The sequence below is a fragment of the Typha latifolia genome, chromosome 13 (genome assembly GCF_019914945.1).
Source record: "Typha latifolia isolate L0001 chromosome 13, TyphaL0001v2, whole genome shotgun sequence".
In the NCBI taxonomy this organism is placed as follows: Eukaryota; Viridiplantae; Streptophyta; class Magnoliopsida; order Poales; family Typhaceae; genus Typha; species Typha latifolia.
This window is the reverse complement of record NC_133098.1, coordinates 224,383-242,489: the sequence shown is the minus strand read 5'-3', so window position 1 is coordinate 242,489 and position 18,107 is coordinate 224,383. Positions and strand designations below refer to the sequence as shown.

Here is an 18,107-nt window from a genome sequence, read left to right as displayed (position 1 = left end):
GACGCGAGCATGACCGCTAGCTGCCGGCCACGTATGAGCATCGGAGCCGGGTCCTCCGCGCTTTTAGAAGGCCCGGGAAGAGTGGGTCCCAGAGCAGGTCAGCTCGGTCGAAAACGGACGTCTGCGATCGGCCCATCACGAAGCTTCGTTCAAACTTTCGCACCGGATTTAAAACTCGAGGCATTTAATCAAAAAAAGACAAAAAGAAAAAGGAAAAAAACTCTACTCACCTAAAATAGAGACCGCTTTGTTAGACCTAGAGAAAGATTGGAGGCAGGAGTAAATTGGGAGGTAGCTGTGGGACCGCGTAATTACTCATGAGTAAGGTTTGTCTTCCGTGTCAGGTACGGTCGTGGGACCCAGCCGATCGGGTTACGTTAACGTCCATTTCTTAGTCTCCGTCTCTGTGCATTTCTAACAACTCCCCAGATATGGACATCGAATAGAGAATCGGAACGCATTTAAACAAAGTAATAGTAGCTACGTAAATTTAACTTTAACCATCAAAATCTATCAATAAAGGGGAGAAAAGAATTATGCTCATATATATCGAATAGTGTTTTTTTTTTTTGGGTCAATTAAATCACTTTTAGAAATCAGTCAAACTACTGCACTAAATAATTTCTTGTCCATTTTTGCTTGCTAAGCTAGCATTTCCTCTACATATATAATAAATCCCATTTTTTGTTATAGAAAAAAATGTTCGACGTTGAATGATAAAAAATTAATGACAATTTATGTCAACTCTGCCATCCCAAGCATCTCCCCTCTGGATAATTAGATTGAGACACGCAAACGTTATACCATCATAAGCATATATAAGACCAGGCCTATATGTCTCCTCCTTGCAAAGGTTAGGTAATAAATGCTTGATGGCACTATCAAAGAACTCGACAAAAATTTAGAAGCATAATTTATATATTTGCACATTTTATAATCCTTTTAACAAAACCAAACCAAGAGAGATTATTTTCGTGTGACATGTGTTTTGGAAGTTTTGACTATTCATGTAACCAATTGGAAGAAGAAATATGTGAGAGTAAACATCACCATTTCAACGACCCTATAATAAATTCAACTGTCACCATCACTGGGGTTATACCATTGTTTTTTAAATGGTTAAATTACAAGTAATATGGACATAATATTGAGCATATTCCTTGTCGTTGACTCCTAGAACGATTAGAGATTTCACATTATACATATGTGGAAGGTGTATCTAAACACCTGCATGAATGAATCCAATTCGCTTAGCTCCGTGGACTTTGATGAAAGTAAGATATTTGGAGCAATCAAGGGCTTCTATCTCTTTCCCATCGACTCCTCTTAAATTTAGTCAGCGAATTGATCACATCTACATCTAAATATGAATGCAGACAACGAGTTGCTTATGAGCTTGATAATATGTGTCTAAGAACAGCAAGGATATCATCCCAAGTATATAATGTCACCTATTGATTACAACAAGGAGAAATAAACAAGAGATTCGTACACAAAATATGAAAAACTATATATGCCTGCTGCTATGTTTTTTTTAATTTTGAAGGTACGAATGTTAAAAACTGGCCAGAATTCGAAAATTGCACTTTTTATGATAATCTCGGCAAATTGATCTAACTTCACGTCCACCAAAAATTGGATACGAAAAACTTACCAAGTAAAGGAACGATATAATGATTTAGTTAACAGGGATTAGGTTATCAACCTCCAATGTCTTCTTTTTAAAATAATTAGTACCTCCTTATCATCTGCATGGTCACAGATCAGATTAACAATGTAGCTGTTAGGTCTCTGACCCCCCCAAAAAAAACTCTATTGTGTGCTCATAATAGCTGACTTTCGTACATTATTAGGTATATGTTATAGCTAATCAACTATTTTAGCTTCCAAATACATACACCTAAGCTGAAGAAAATGATCAGTTATGTATATATATATATATATATATATATCTATCTGTCTCATGGTAAGGCATCAAAGTCCATTTAAAGTGCAAGGTGTCAATCAAACTGTGGCTTTGCACCTCCATGATTTCAAAAACATAACTCAACTTCTAACCTAATATGAATCACATTTTCTTACTTTGAGAAAGCCACTTGCAATTAGCATTTCGTTTCTCTTTACGATAAGATTATTAGCTCCCTTGATTTCAATGTCTGCCTGTCAAATGAAGATATCGGATATGTTCACATACATGTATAATTAAAACTTTCCTATATAAGCAAAAAATATTAGAAGGGTAGGAAGAAATAGGAATCAATATCAGTATGCAATTGTATAAGCTGAACTATATAATATGACGGGCCTCAGAGTCCAGATTTGCACCATAAATTTCTCATAGGATTTCCACTCCAGCCCGGTGAAGATATATGTGTGGTGGGATATTTGCATATATTTTGTTAGGCAACTATATATCATATTGCATCTTTGTACATGATAGTCAAATAGTTTTTAAGCTAGACAATATGTTAATTTACATACTCTTAAAAGTCAAAATATACGAAATTCTCCGTCATTCCATTATAAGATAGCTATTAAAGCAAGCATAAATTAACGTTCTCAAGCACGTCTCTAGTTTGTCTTCTCATCATCTTATCATTTTTCCATTCCCATGAATAAGAAGGCAAGCATTTTGTCCATATATTCACAATGTTTGTCTTCACCTTCGTTTAATTTGATCATCCACTAATCTTATTCACCAACCAAATGGGCTTTGACCATATAAAAACAGCATTGACTCAAAACATTGGCATTAACGCGGCACTGCATGGAAAAGCCGTGTGATGATTCGTTGTCCGTTCTTTTGTTCAAAAAGCTTGCGTGTGTCCAAGTCTATCAAACTGTAGCGTTGACAATTAATACTCATTCAACTTGGAAGATATTTTGACTTCAAAACCTTTTGCATGTTTTCAAATGCTTGCTTAATTATGGTATAATCTCACACGAGGTTGATCAAATGCGAAGCAAGTCTCGTACGTAATAATTCAAAGTCGATCTGGATTTATCTGCTGGTGCAAAATATTTCATAAACCGCCAGCAGATAGATCACCACGGAGATAAAATAAAATTAAAGAGAATTGTAGGTTTATATATTTGGTTCGATCGAAATATTTTTTTGCCAGTTTTGTCTCGTGATAAGAGGTGGTCGGTTAACACTCAGCGAATTCAAATGATCTACGCAACCTGTACGCCGTGCTGACGGGAGAGCCGAAGTTTTTCTTATTTTATTTTATAGTTAGAACTTAGATCTCCTGATCAAATAAGCACATTTATGTTAGTTCTACTATTCTACTACTAATTCATGTTAATAGATGGGAGAAAGATCGTATTACTCGTAGTTATGTATTAATATATATATATTATGCCATGCATCAATTGTCGTGTACGTGCAGAATAGTATAGCTGGCTATTATTTAATGCCATTAAGTGATGAGAGACTTCTTCGGGTTTTGGTCCGGACTGCATGCGATTTACAGCTTGCAGATCCGATTAGCACGGCACCGTCGAGCTGCAAGCTCCCATCCCCATGCAGTTGGACAGCTCAAACCCTATCAGTCTGAACCCGAAGGCCCAAGTCCAACCATAGATTTAGGAACATATATACATCAAATATATTATGATGATAGTTCTACGGCATTAATCGTTTTAATAAACCTAAACCACGGCAAGAATCCAGCAATACTGGGCAGCTATATAAACTCCTCGGATCGCCTCCCTACTTCGTGTCTTGCAACAGAGATAACAAAGAGTGAGATAATAGATGGAGAAGATGAGTTTGGTTGGGCGTCATATTTCTGCTGTTCTTCTTGTTGTTGCTATTGCTTTGCTTTCTCGTATGGCCGACGGAGCGATGTTCAACGATAACATCGCCGTCGAAGGTCTAGTCTACTGCAACTGCAACTTCGCAGGCTACATTAAATCCCTAGACGCTTCTCCTTTACCTGGTTAATTACTTCTCTATTAACCTCTCTCTCTCTCTCTCTCTCTCTCTCTCTCGCACACTATATATATATATATATATCTTAACTGAAGTCATTTTTATTGTACCAGGAGCGAAAGTTCGACTGAGATGCAAAATCGGCAGCAGTACTGCGGTAGTCGTCAACGGAACCACGGACGCGAACGGCTACTTCCTCGTCCAAACCAAGATGATAGCCAAGTACGTGGGCCACACGTGCCAACTCTCCGTGGTGTCGTCACCGCGCCGCGCCTGCTACGTGCCACCTCAGCTTGGGGTTAAAGGGAAGGGAGCCAAGCTCATCTACGAGGGGCCCAAATCGGAGGATTCGGTCACAGTGACCTTCTTTAGTGCGGGCTTGATACGTATTGGGCCTTCAAATTCTTCTCTGTGTCCTAAGAAACCTTAATGGGCCTATGGGCCTTCTTCAAGTATTCAAAGTTGTATGATTGTGCTCTTGTAGCAAGTGCTGGTGATATTAATAAAGGCATCATTTCTTTAAGGAGGAGCTCTCAGCTCTATATTTATCAGAGTTTTTTTTTTTTAAAAAAAAGATAATTTCTGGTTGTGTGTGGATATCAAATATCTTGTTTAAATTTTTTTGAACTAATTGATCACATAATTTAGAGAAATGCCTAGGATCAGATCCAAGAGCAAGTTACAAATGACAGCTGTCAAATTATTTGGGCCTAGCAGTATTCTGGAGCGGCCCAAGAATGTGAGTCGGCCCAGATAATTTAAAGGAATAATTTCACGAAAGTGTGTACCTTCTCGGTTACTCAAAGCCGTACTCTTCCGGATCCGCTCATCATCATTCTCGTCACTCACTCTCTTGTCTCTCTTACCTCTCATCCCTTCCTCCCCCTCGTAGTACTCGACTTCGAAGCTCAACCCGAGAAACCCCAATAGCCATGGATGACGAACCGGCATCGAAACCCTCGACCTCGACGTCGCCATCCTCTACCCTCCTCCTCCGCCCCCGCCGCGAGCCCTTCGAGCATGGTCTCCTCCCCATCCCCAAGCTCATCTTCTCCGACGGAACCCTAACCCTAGCCTCCCTCAAGGACAAGCTCCTCCGCCGTCCGAGCCCTTCTCCCCACCGCATCGACGCAGGATCCCTTGCCGATGCCCTCCAGATCTCGCCGGAGCATGCAGGCCTCGTCCTCGACACACTCGCCGCCGTCCTCCCCTCAGATCCGGAGGACGATACGGCCGATGTCCGGGACCTCGTGCTATTCCTCTACTTGCAGTCCTACAAGCGTCTCCTTCCCAAGGCGCACAAGGACTCCTCTTCCGTCGCCGATGTGTGGCCTTCCACTTCTGCATTCGACGCTCACCTATCCGTTCTCTCTCCTCTCCAGGTACATCTTCCCACCCCTACCCCCACCCCCCAAATTATTAGGCTGTAAGCATTGGGGTTGGGTAAGATCGTACGGAGATTGATTTGTAGTTAATTTTTTTGTGGATTACGGTAGAGTAATTCAGTAAATCCTTGAGAAGAGAGGCCGGCTAACGAATTTACTGGAGTTGCCTGTTCCATGAGTATATCCCAAAGGTATATTTGCTCGGCATTCATTACTTAGGTTGTTTGTATGCGATTCTTGTGGAAGCGAAAAGGGACTCCAAAGTGTACGGCACCTAAAGGAGGATGTGGTAAATAGAATGACTCAATTAGTCACCTATTTTACTGTAATTTAAAGTCATTCAAGTTACGAGTAACGGTCTCAAATGTTGATGCACATAGAAAGAGCCTGTATGACTTGGTGTTAGATCGGAGGTAGATATAAGAGTGGCCAATTGCTTCACAATTAAAGATGCATCACTTTTTAGAATGCTAGTACATAGGTATTCTATGTTTTGTATTGGAAATGTTAATTATGGGGACAGAGTTGGAGAAGGGGCCTATGTTCTTGGAAAATTGGATTATATCAATTTATGCCACTTGCAGTTGTTGTAGCATATACTTTATTATTCTCATAAAATATCCTTCCAATTTTTTTTCCAAACCTGAAGGATTTTGGGGCTTAAATGTTCTGAATGTATTTCATAGTATGAAAGATCTAGGATCGGTACTGTATAGACTAATTACTAGTCGTATCTGGGATTTTATCTTCTTTTAGCTCTTTATTACATTTATCTTTTGAATTAAAGGCAACTCGCTAAATTGAAAAATATGGTTCCTCTCCTTCCTCTAGACTTATTCTGTGCCTACAGAACTTCCAATGGTTGCTCCTCATATGAATAATGACAGCAACCTCCAAGTTGCAAAATGATGTCCCATTCTTTCAAGTGAGAACAAATTGGATAGTCCCTATTGAAGAAAAGAGTGACAGAGTCAGCAAACTTCTTAAAAGTTAAAACTACTATCATGCTAAATATTTACTCGTTGATAAACATCTCATCAAAGGTTGGTTGTTTTGATATTATTTTTTCCTACTAATTGCAGCTTGTACGCAGTAATAGCCGTCGTTTTATGCCTTCACAAGCTGATGAGGAAGTGCATCAATTATCTTATTTACAAAAGCATATGGGAAATATTCTCGCTCTCTTGTCAGAGTCCATTGAAGGAGGAGAGGAGGATGAAACTTTGGTATGTCACTCTGGGAGATGATATTAATGTTTCATCCCTTTGCGGTTGTGATTGTTGTTGCTATTAGCATTTTATTGATGTAAATTTGGTGTAATGTTCTGCAGTATGTTTTTATCAGTCTTTCTAATATATCGTGCTACCTTTTATCTGTTTTCGTTGAGTAGTTGGTTTGCTGAGAATATCAGTACTTGTCTTTTGTTTATTAATCATATACACTGTGCACTTCTTTAAAAGGTCAACAGAGTTTAACTTTGATCACGATATGAAGATTTTGGATGGAAAAAGTTCTGATGATGATTGTATTAATTTGTCTGTTCAGGCCACTTATGCTTATTGTGGAATATACTTACAGTTAGCAAACCTTGAAAAGACGTAAAAGTTACACTATGATTTGGTCTTCTGTGGAACATCAAAATACCATCCATGATAGCGAGGCTCTTGTCAATGTGGGGTCTTCAAACCACAAGATGCACATAGTCTCTCTTCCAAGCATCAATCAACTGATCTAATTATAGGAAACTGGGAAATTTCCTTACCTTTTCTATAAGAGAAATCTTCCTAGAATTGCTCGCGTTCCTTTCTGAGGCTTAAAATTCACATGCCTGGTAGAAATTAAACACTGATAGATTGAATAGCTTCCTTGTAATAATATTGTGGTACTGTGTTGCTTTTTTTCCTTATTATTTTCAACAGGAACTGTCCTAACATTTACAACCATATTACTTTACAGTTTTTTGGTTAGCAGCTTGTATGCCTCCCAACTGAAATGTTACATGCAATCTCTTGTGTTTAAATCTTTAAGCTCAAGATTTGTATCATATTTCACCTATTATTTGAATTGCTCTCAATAGGTTTTAACAGCACAAAACTTTCAACACCTTGAGTTCCTCATTCAAGTTGGTGAGAAGGGCTGTGAAGGGATAAGCTTGAACCAAGCAGCTCCTTTTTTTGCAAATTCATATCCAGACATGCCTGCTGCCCCTGTTTCAGTTGTGCAAGTCCATGAGTGGATTTTGCAAACAATAGCTGCTTCATTGGAGCATGCTACTGAGAGAGCAGCCTTAAAAGAAAATGGTTCAGTTAGTCCCTCGGATCCAGATGTTCCTATGGCCGATGCCATGAATCATGTAAGATCACAAGGAAGCAGCACACAAAGTGGAAATTATGTGCAAAGCAATGCTGTATATTTTCGAAATCAAATTTTTGTGGAGGGTTTCTCAAAAACTTCTGTAATCAAGCAGGCACGTGATATTAAGAGTGATTCTGTAAAGGTAAGGGTCAAGCATTAAAATCTTTTAGTTTGGATATCTGAACATTTTATATGTATATTCATGTTTTCATTTTGATGATTTTTCATAGTTGAACTATATAAGTGTCTGGTCTGCACTCGTTGACCTTCACATTTCTTTGTCGTAGTAAACATAAGATTGCATGAATAAGAGCATGATCCAACTGCAGTCTTAAGAATTAATGGCACGATACGAAACAAGATTGGCTCATCGCTTTACAGTTTGGAATCCACTTATCTTAAGAAACCCAACATATAAATTTCAATCATAATACAATGGAACCATTTGAAATAAGTCACCTTTTCCCCTTTAACCTCAAACATAACAATGGGAGGCACCTTAGCTAAGTTAAGGAAGCTATGTGGTTGACGTATGAACAGTTGACCCAATTCTTTTAATTTTCACGATTTTGGAAATGAAACTCCCTTTTGGAAATATTCCAGCAGTTTATACACCAGTTTTCCTTGAGAGCTAAGTGAAGTTCTTCAGCATTTCCCTTAGCTAACTGTACTTTGTTATCGGCAATACAGATTCTCTCATTTTTATTAGAAAAAAGGTATTATGATAGTAGTAAAAGATATCTATTACCTTTTAAAATTACTCTTGATTTTGACATCTAAAGCTTATCTTAAAAATTCCTGTTACATATAGCTATCTCACTGCAGGTTTTGAATTGCCATGACTCAGTAATCTACATTCTAGCACCTCTTAGGTATGCTACAGTTTATGGATGTTCTGATGCAACTATTATTCTCGGAGCTGTTGGAAAGGTACGTGCTATGGTCTCTTACTAACTTGCTATTAGTAGCATTTTATCGTTCTCTAGAATGTCGTTACTGTTTCTTTCTCAATTTTCTTAGATAGAGCCTAATTCCAATTAAATATGGAAAATAGTTTGTGTCAAGAATCTCACTATACACGTCATTATCTACTACTAGCTACTGTTTTTAGATGAACAAAAATGAAAGCTGCATCGTAGAATCTGAATAAATTATTTAATTTGGTGAAAGTATGAGAGTTATGAACTGCATTCTTGTATTTCTCGCTGATACTTAAGCTCTCTGGCAGTGCCAATGTTGATGAATTATGTCACGAAGGTAAGCAATTGCTGTTACAGTTATGCTCACACATTCTAAAGAGAAGCTGACTTTTACTGAATTTACCTGATAGGATGATCACCGTTATTAAAAATGTTCCTTGTGTAGACCTGACGCTTGACACTGAAGCGACCAGCCTCAGGTCGAGTTAACATACTGTCCCACCAGATCTTTTGTTCTATCTGAGACAAATTGATCTCAAATCTTCTGTCATTAATATAAATGTTTGAGAACTGCACTTGGTCCAGTCGCTAGAAAATTATACCTAGAATCAGTTTGCGTTTACTAGTGGGAATCAAGTGTGATGTCCTTACTAAATTTGTCCATTGTGCTGATCATTCCATACACATTCTTATATTCTTGATCTCTACCAATATGCAATATATACTGTTAATGTGAAAATTCTAGTTCATTATTGTATGTAGGCTGTGAGAGTGGAGCATTGCGAAAGGGTACAAGTAATTTCTGCTGCAAAACACATAAGTATTGCAAATTGTCGGGAGTGCATCTTTTACTTGGGTGTTAATCAGCGACCTCTTATATTGGGAGATAATCATAAATTGCAGGTGAGTTTGTCCTTATCTGACTTGTATTTTAAACATGTGGGTTTGTAATCTTATGTAATAAGTGAGGATACCTGTTGCAAAAATGAAAACATTTCTCAGTTATCACAAGTGTGCCTTACTTGGGTGTTAATCAGCAGCATCTTATTCTAGAAGATAATGATAATTGAAAGGTTTAATTTGTTGATTATGTAGATTTGAGCATTTATAATGTTATTCACTTTTCAAATGGCATACAAGAAATATGACATTTCCCCAAAAATATAGGAGACCCCTTCTCATTAAGGTTCCTGAATATGCGTACATCTAATCTGTTGTGAAAACCTAAATTATTACACTTCTTTGCCAATCAGGTCGCACCATACAATACCTTCTACTCGGAACTGGAGGAACACATGGCTCAAGTTGGGATTGATGCAACTATCAATAGATGGAATGAACCCCTTGTTCTGGGAATGGTTGATCCTCATGATCCACTTTCTCATCCTGCAGGAGTTTCTGATGCCCAAGCTGAGTCTGCTTCATGTCTTGATCCCGACCAGTTCACAAATTTTTTGGTATGTTGCGACTTTGTTTGGTTGCTCTGTGCCATTACTTCCACTATGCTGGTGTCTTAAAGCATCTCTGTCTAGGTGCTAGTTCAGTATATTTTTCTTGGCTTCTTTTCTATTCGTGTGCATTTCTGGAAAGTACTATCTTTTTGTCCTCATTTGTTTGGAGATGATGGTTGTCCATGGGCTGAGGTAGAAAATTTGTATCTGGGTGCTGACCCATCTATACTTTATTCTTGCTATTTTTATTATATTTTGTTCTTCATGTTGACGTGCAGATTCCAAACTGGCCTGGGGTCCAATCAGTGCAGATGACACAACATAATCCATTTTCATTGCCGGAGGTTTATCAAGCATCACAGAGGAAAAATGTACGTGATTTAATCCTCTTGTGATCTACCAATTGTGCACAGGGACAGAAAATTTCACTAGAACAATATGTTGAATTGTTTGCAGAGTTCCATTTTACATGACATCCAGCGAGATCTGAGGGATGTACAGCTTGAGGAGAATAAGAAACGAGAGTTATTATCTGCTCTCCATATGCATTTCAAAGATTGGCTATATGGTAATACTGTGCCCTCTCTTGTTTTTCCCTTTTGTATCTTTTCCATATATACTGCATGTGCGTCGTATGAGCTCTATATATTATCTCCAATAAAATGACAGTTCGCTTGCCTTATTGGTAATCGATAGCTTCAAACTTAGCTGAAATAAATATGTATTCTATTAAAATCTTGTCCTTCCAAGAACAAATTTAGCATGTTGGGAACTATGTATATTAGTCATTGCTTGAAATCATATCCTCATTAAAATCTTGCTTTCTGGCTGTTTGTGTCTAATAGATGTATACATCTCTTATATCAAGAAATTATAATCTACAGTGAAGTTTCAAACTGAATCATGAAGTGTGCTGACTGGAATTCACCTTTATATGTTGATTGGCAGCTTCTGGGCGAATCCGCCAGCTTTACTTTCTACAAGGCGATTGACCTGCTATGTAAAAGAGAAGAAGGTCTTACTCATAACTATGCATAGCCTTGGTGTCATAAATCCGATCAGCCGACTTAGCATGCCCTTATCATTTCTAATCTGTTTCATGTTATAATGTGGTGGTTTATGTGAGGGTATGCATCTTTGCCTCTCTTTTTTTGATCTTTTTTTACCTTTTATATGGTATCACTATGTTATGGAGAATTCAGTGAGCGGACTCCGGTGCTTATTCTCATCTTTTTGTATTCATTTGATCTTTTCTATTGTTGTTCAAGGAGCCCTACGCAGCGAAATCTGCTGCTCGTCGCTTGGTTGAATCACCCGAGCTCTGATACTTTTTAAATGCAAAGAAGAAAATGCATTTCGCCCTACTTTGCTTAAGCCCTTTAGTTGGTAACAAGGCCCAAAATCAGTAAGGAAGCAAAAAAGAGGCTGAGCTTTTCATTCTCTTATAAAAGCACGCGGGTAAAGCCCAGCGAAGCTGCAGGGAGAATGATTGATGGTTTACTCAATGCTTTGTATTTCTTGGGCAAAACAGAGGACAAAAGGATGGCATTAGTCAATATCAAGTTCTCTGACATTAGTAATATGATATGGGGCAGTTAATTGACTGTGATCTTTAATAGGGTGATATATATGAGTTGGATTTTAAGATGACACTATTACCGATCTGTGTTGTAATAATCTAGAACCTCTATACATCCTGTATAACTTTATGCACGATCATCTACAGTAAAAACGTAAGATCTCTTAAAAAAAAAGTCTCTTTTCAATAATATTCCAAAATACACCATAATCCCAACAGGCCAAGATTAATAACTCTCAGGCATAAGATAGTTTCACGCTAAATATTATTCTTCCCAAAGTACCCCCAAATTATTTGGACTAAGACAAGTAATCAATCCCTGGCTAGGAGAGAATCGATCTTCCTGCTAACATGAGCTTCATGGTCTTCGAGACGTCCGGTGATAGTCTCATTCTCCCACCTGATAAGCGTTGGGACGCCGCTGAGCTTAAACCTGGGATCAACCCTCAACGGATGGCCGCGATTTCTCCACGTAGTTCTATCACCAACATACGCTCGTAGCAACGCCACATCGCTCTGAGAAGATTCCAGCTTCTCGTATATGACAGGCTCTGCTACGTTGCAATCTGTAAGTAGAAAAGATTAGGCACGCTTGTGTCAATTTGTTGTCCATCTTTTCTATATAGCAAGACTTCATGCAGAGTTTTAAATTGTGGTCTTAATGTCACACAATATTCTAATAAAGATTTCGGAAAGATGGACACCATTTTCTCGTCCAAGAATTTTCATCATAGATATCTAAACAAATCTTTCGGGGTCTAATACCATCAATCTATAGTTAGAAGAATAATTTCTTCCCAAAGTCAATCAATTGCATCATCCCACGATGGTTAGGCGATTATCAAAATTTACTATGAGCTCGTTTGTTTGGTATGTATTTATAATTATTGAATATATACAAATAGCTAAATAGCCATCAAATTCCTGACCAAATTACAGTAAACAAGAAATAGAATAGCTCCCTAGTCCCTTGTCAACAAGGTAGAGCGGTCTTCCCTTCTCATTGAAGGTGGAGAAATTACAATTTGACATCCACTCTAACTGAATGGATGTTAAAAATACTAATATACTAGTTTAATTAATATATATAGACGATATAAAAACTCTACATAAAACATCTACGATCAAAATATTGTACTTAAAATATACGTTGATGTTTAGAAGCATCACACCAAACAGCCCCTATGTTCATAATGCAAGACTATCAAAAGCAAACTAATCTTGCTTTTGAAATGTAAGAAGAACCAGTTTTCCCGGCATTGTAAAATAGTTAGCACGCATAACCCTACTATTGATCGTCTGTATTGAATCGGAAATTACTGCAATCTTCGCTTTTAAAAAATCTAATGGCAGAATCTGAAAAATCTACGTTTTTAAATATTCAGGATTCGCATTTTAAAAAAAATAAAAATCGGTAGAACAACTCGGTCCATCGCCACGAGCATCCGGAGCAGGATTAATCATGCAAAGCACATGGAACGAGACAGGAACAAGAAAGCCCAACGCCAAAGAGTCAACAAGGAGGAGGAGAAGAAGAAGAAGAAGAATACATGAATCCAAGAAGCCACCGAGATCAAGAAAGGTCTCTCACCAGGGCACCAGCTGCGTGAGGTGGAGGGGTCTTTGTCGGCCAAGAAGAGAAGAAACTTGAGGTTGCTCCCCGAGTTCTCCAATTTGAACTTCTCGAAGACTCGCTCGAAATCGGAGACGGTTGCGTCCATCGTCTTGAGAGGCATCTTTCCCTCGTCCTTCCTTTCTTCCGGGGAACAAAGAGGAGGGAGACGAGTCAATTTGGGAATTGGAATAAACCCCTTCCACTCCTTATAAGTTATAATCATTCATATCCAGGGTTGAGGTAACCGCCGGTGCGTTTAACCTGGACGCTTTTAGAATTTTGGGCCTGGTCCACAAACTTAAGAATGAACCTTTATTCTACTACTACACCGACTTGGAAGAATATTACTTTAGTGGAATAGGCTGCCATATCCTATTAATATTCTATTTAGTCTCACAACTCACAACCATAAAACTCAATTCACATTATCTACATATTGGGGTTGGGGAAAGAAAATCTAGGAGATATAAAGCCATCTATGTTCACACTTTACGAGGCGTCTGAAGGATGAAGATGCCTGTACACAGAAATTAAAAGGAGTAACTGAGGAGGACACCACAAGCTCAATGCAATTAGAACGCAATAAGGTGTAATGCGAGTAGACAAGAATGTAATAAGAAAGAACGCCGATGGTAGATATAAAGAGTAGTTTTTGTGAAGCCTTTGTTGTTACAAAAATAACAGAAGGGTAAGAGGGTTTATTTCTAGATTCAAGACCATTCTTCCTCTCGGTTCTGAAAATTAAACACAGGAGTTGCTAACAGTGAAGTAGTGACTCCTTCACAAGGAACAAAGTGTTAACTGAATAAAGATACTCTCCCTTGCCACGCCTTGTGGTTACAAGAGTTTGCTCTCTTCATACAAAGTAATTAGCTAACAGAGGGCTTCTTCTCCGTGGTGTATGCGTTGTACTCTTTGCCAATGTCCACTCGTGTCGTGCGACCCCCAATGTCTAGCACAGCAGAAGTAAAAGCTAGACAAGATCCCGCAGAAATGGCTGTTTGAATGCTCTTACCTGTTTATCAGTACTCATGAAAATTAGATATGCATAACAAAATTTTCAGTGTCAAATCATGTGCATAAAAAGCATAGAAAGAGGTAGGTTTTATTAGTCTCCACATGACCACGGCATGTGATTGGGCAATACTTAAAAAATAGAGATGTCAGCATGCCAAAAATCTAACCTTTTGCAGCATTTCCCTCTCAAGAACAAGGATTTTAGCTATGATTATGGTTATAAGTGCCATAGTTGCAACAAACAAAACTAGTAGCAACTGTGCCTTAACGGACACTCTAGCTGTAACAAGCACAAATTCCCCAATGAATTGCTCAAAGGCATAGCAGGAACACCCTTGAATGTCGGTTTTGCATTTCCTCGTAATAGTTCCTTCCGTCTTTCAAAATAACATATACCAGTTCAGGAGAACAAAATAGTACCGGTTTCCTATAAAGAACCGTAGGTTTTGAAAAATATGAAAATATATGCAGTGCAAATGGATGTCATCACATGAAAAAATAGCAAAATCTAAGCCACAATAAGGAAAGAAACAATTGTTTGAAGTGATATAAAAAAGAGATGGTCCAGAGGCAAACGAATAAGCTAATTTTGGCAATACATATAACCCTTGAACCAAAGAGACAGTTAAGGACTAAAACTGTATAATTCATATTGAACCTTTTCACTTGTGATTGGCAACAAAAAAAAAAAGAATCTCAAAGGCAAGAGTGGAATTATCAAGATTTAAGCATGCATATGTAAACAACTTGAATACCAAAACAACAAGCAATATATATCATTGATCAAGAAACAAATAGCAAATTAGTAATGCAAGAGAAGTGCAACCAACATACAAACATATTAAGAGATGTAAATGATGAGAATATCACTGACAGGACACGATGACATGTGTACCAATGAAGAAGGCGACGATATTTGATAATCCCCCAATAGGGATCTGGGTTTGATTGAAAGTTCATGTCATTTTATTCATTATATGACATTTATGATTGTTTTTAGTATTTTTCATTTATCTAGAATGTCTTTTGCTTATCCTCATTGTAAAGTCTATATATATACCCATTGTGTTTTCTTTTAAGGTTAATGAAGATTTTTTATTTGATCTCCTTTGTGAAATTGGTGTCAAAAGGGTGGAGGTGTAAAATCCTATTCTTCTATCTTCTTACATTCTCTTCCACCTCCTTCTCTCCACCATGTCGTTTTGCATCAGTACATCATAACAAACAAATAGAAGTGGGCACAAACAGGAGCGGTAATTCTATAATTTAGAATTATAAACAACAAATCGCATAATGTTTTAGTAAAAGCATACAAATTAGATTAACACATAACCATTTTGTACAAAACAAACTTGACATGTTATAAGAGCACGTCATCGAGGAGAATAGACAAGAGGGGAAGAAGGCATACATGTATACAGAAAAAGATCTCCACAAAATATCATCCTTTTTTTTTCTTACCTTGGACTTTTTTTTATGTAAGTCCTTACTCTTTATCTTGGAGTTAAAGGTACAGGACTAGACGTAAACTTTTCTTACAGTGCAGTTATATTCCTCTACGATATATGAAATCATATGATACACCAAAAATTTATTTCTGTAAAATTACATACATATGCAAATATATGCACATTAGATTATCTTAGAAACAACTTCTATAAATAGAGGTCATAAAAAAGAATCATTGGAGACGATTTAGTCTTCAAAGCAAATTAAGTAAGGCAGTGAAGCAAAAAAGCATTCATAACAATCTAAATTAGCTTCATTACAATCCAGCATACATAAATTGATAAAATACTCAGGTGCACAAAAGTCATATAGCACAACCAAGGTCTAAGAATGTAATTTCAGATCCAATTTCAAGAAAAAGCAGTTTCTACAAGGAACACAAATTAAGGTAGTTTTGACTACAAACACCTGGATGAACACAAAACCTATGGTATAATAGAGTCAAAGCTTTACCTTTGAAGCCATAAACAGATGCTCCGGCAACAAAAGCACCCACCGCACCATTGACGAAGTCACTCTTCATCCTTTGCTTCTGCACCAATTGCTCCACTCCAATGTAGAGCCCCCCGATGGCAGCAAATGTAAGCCCATAATTTCCGCACATCTTCAAGGTTCTCACCAACCCGGGAAGCGCGACGCTTCTTTCCACTCGAGGCACATCATACCATGAGGCAACAATAGTACCCCATATACTTCCAGCAACTAAACCCGTAGTTGCCCCCTTAATCGTCTTCATTATGGGAGAATCATCGTCTTCCTTTAAATTAAGCTCCGTATGATCCATTTCTCCTTTCTACTCATTGCAAAGATAAAGAAACCCAAGATCTATTATCACTAAAACAGTTCAAAGCAATTGAAAGCCCTAAATTACTGATCCTAATGAAAAAGACCGATCTAAAAGAACCATAATCCATCATTGCTAAGTCGAATCAAGTAGTCGGCAAACCCTAGAATTCAAAGATCGTAATCGCACTTGTTGATATTTGGATTCTAGAGAATACACAAGCATAAATAACAAATCACACAACATTTTAATTGATAACCTAAAAATTTCGAGGAAAATAAAAATAATTAGCTTCTCGTTAGATCAGGTGCGATTGCAAACGAGATTGGATTACGAGAAAACTACGTATCAAGAAAGAAGATTCCATACCACTATTAGAGAAGGACGAAAAAATAATCTCTGGAACGGTGGTTTGCTCCTCTCTCGACTACCGAGTCTACGATCGAGTTCCCCAACCCCGATGAGCTCATAACTCGTAAGCTAGACACTATAACACGGAAATTACCGAAACACCCTGGTGCGCCTCAACCGTCCGATCGTGGCGTCAAGGCGAGATGCTGTTCTTCCTCCATCGTTCAATCTTTCATACTCAATGAAACGGGTTCGGCCTGGCCAAGAAGGCCATGATCCGGATCCGCTAAATTTGGGCCGTAAGGATATTTAAGTTGGGCCCGAGAGCAAAATAAATGTAGCAGGCTTTGGACTTTAAAGTATAGAATGGGCTAATGGAGGCTTCAAGCCTTTAATCTGAGACCAACTGCAATATCCAACAGCCTAAGCTTGACACAATAATAAATTTTCTTTTCCTCAACTTTGAACTTCAAACGTTTATGCCTCATCTCTTACCAACTCTAGATTTTAAAAAACGGAAGGCTTTCAGAGGGAAAAAAAATAAAAATAAAAATAAAAATAAAATAAAAAATATATATATATACTTATATAGGGGAAAAGTTGGGGGTGTTGTTTTTCTTTTTTTTCTCCTTTGAGAAACATAGTATAATTAATTGTCTTGGACCTCTTCCCTAATGGTCTCTATTTAGATCCTTTTGTTTCGTTGTTTGAGAGCAACAATTTGCATGTTCCAAAGGAACTAGATCCTCTCAGACCATTTGCATTCACACGGAGTCCAGGTCATTGTCTACTGGAGTTTTGATCCGTTCATAATGGTCTGATGTTGTATGGGTTAGAGTTGGCACAAATCATACTGAATGATTTTGAATCACTTTATGTCAATCTAAAAGTTTTAATGGTCCAGCTACTCCTCTGTCCAACATAATCGAGTGGGGTCATCAAGAGGTTGCATACTGGGTAAAGAATATGAGACTGGCATTTTGACAAAAAGATTTTAATACAAGTCTGTTAAGAATATCAAACTTTAGCCTAAGAATTCTTCTCGTAGAAAGTGAGAATGCATGAGCTTGGTTGATACAATATTAAAAGATTATTCTCTATCAGCTTATAATATAGAAAACGTTAAAACTTGCCATTTTAATCATTCACTGCTGAGGACCTCAAAATAGCTCGCAAACGCCAATCCGTGCAACGACCGAGTTAG

At 37.9% G+C, this 18,107-nt stretch overlaps 4 protein-coding genes across 4 annotated transcripts; 2 read left to right on the top strand and 2 right to left on the bottom strand.

Annotated features, from left to right (window-relative positions):
• The first annotated feature begins 3,760 nt into the window (after nt 1–3,760).
• On the top strand, nt 3,761–4,367 carry LOC140800119 (non-classical arabinogalactan protein 31-like). Its single transcript, XM_073154782.1, has 2 exons — nt 3,761–3,944; nt 4,051–4,367. The coding sequence occupies exons 1-2, from the start codon at nt 3,761–3,763 to the stop codon at nt 4,365–4,367; spliced, it is 501 nt and encodes a 166-aa protein (XP_073010883.1).
• Nucleotides 4,368–4,756: 389 nt separating this feature from the next.
• LOC140799733 (uncharacterized) lies at nt 4,757–11,276 on the top strand. Its single transcript, XM_073154190.1, has 9 exons — nt 4,757–5,319; nt 6,405–6,548; nt 7,400–7,819; nt 8,503–8,607; nt 9,360–9,500; nt 9,851–10,054; nt 10,327–10,419; nt 10,505–10,616; nt 10,997–11,276. Exons 1-9 carry the CDS (start codon nt 4,870–4,872, stop codon nt 11,038–11,040), a joined length of 1,713 nt encoding a protein of 570 aa, XP_073010291.1. The 5' UTR covers nt 4,757–4,869; the 3' UTR covers nt 11,041–11,276.
• Nucleotides 11,277–11,791: 515 nt separating this feature from the next.
• LOC140799734 (thioredoxin-like protein Clot) lies at nt 11,792–13,437 on the bottom strand. Its single transcript, XM_073154191.1, has 2 exons — nt 13,219–13,437; nt 11,792–12,193 (listed from the first exon to the last, which is right to left on the bottom strand). Exons 1-2 carry the CDS (start codon nt 13,361–13,363, stop codon nt 11,940–11,942), a joined length of 399 nt encoding a protein of 132 aa, XP_073010292.1. The 5' UTR covers nt 13,364–13,437; the 3' UTR covers nt 11,792–11,939.
• Nucleotides 13,438–13,853: 416 nt separating this feature from the next.
• LOC140799735 (outer envelope pore protein 16-3, chloroplastic/mitochondrial-like) lies at nt 13,854–17,059 on the bottom strand. The gene is made up of 3 exons (XM_073154192.1): nt 16,922–17,059; nt 16,222–16,561; nt 13,854–14,257 (listed from the first exon to the last, which is right to left on the bottom strand). The coding sequence occupies exons 2-3, from the start codon at nt 16,550–16,552 to the stop codon at nt 14,112–14,114; spliced, it is 477 nt and encodes a 158-aa protein (XP_073010293.1). The 5' UTR covers nt 16,553–16,561; nt 16,922–17,059; the 3' UTR covers nt 13,854–14,111.
• Between the last annotated feature and the right edge of the window lie 1,048 nt (nt 17,060–18,107).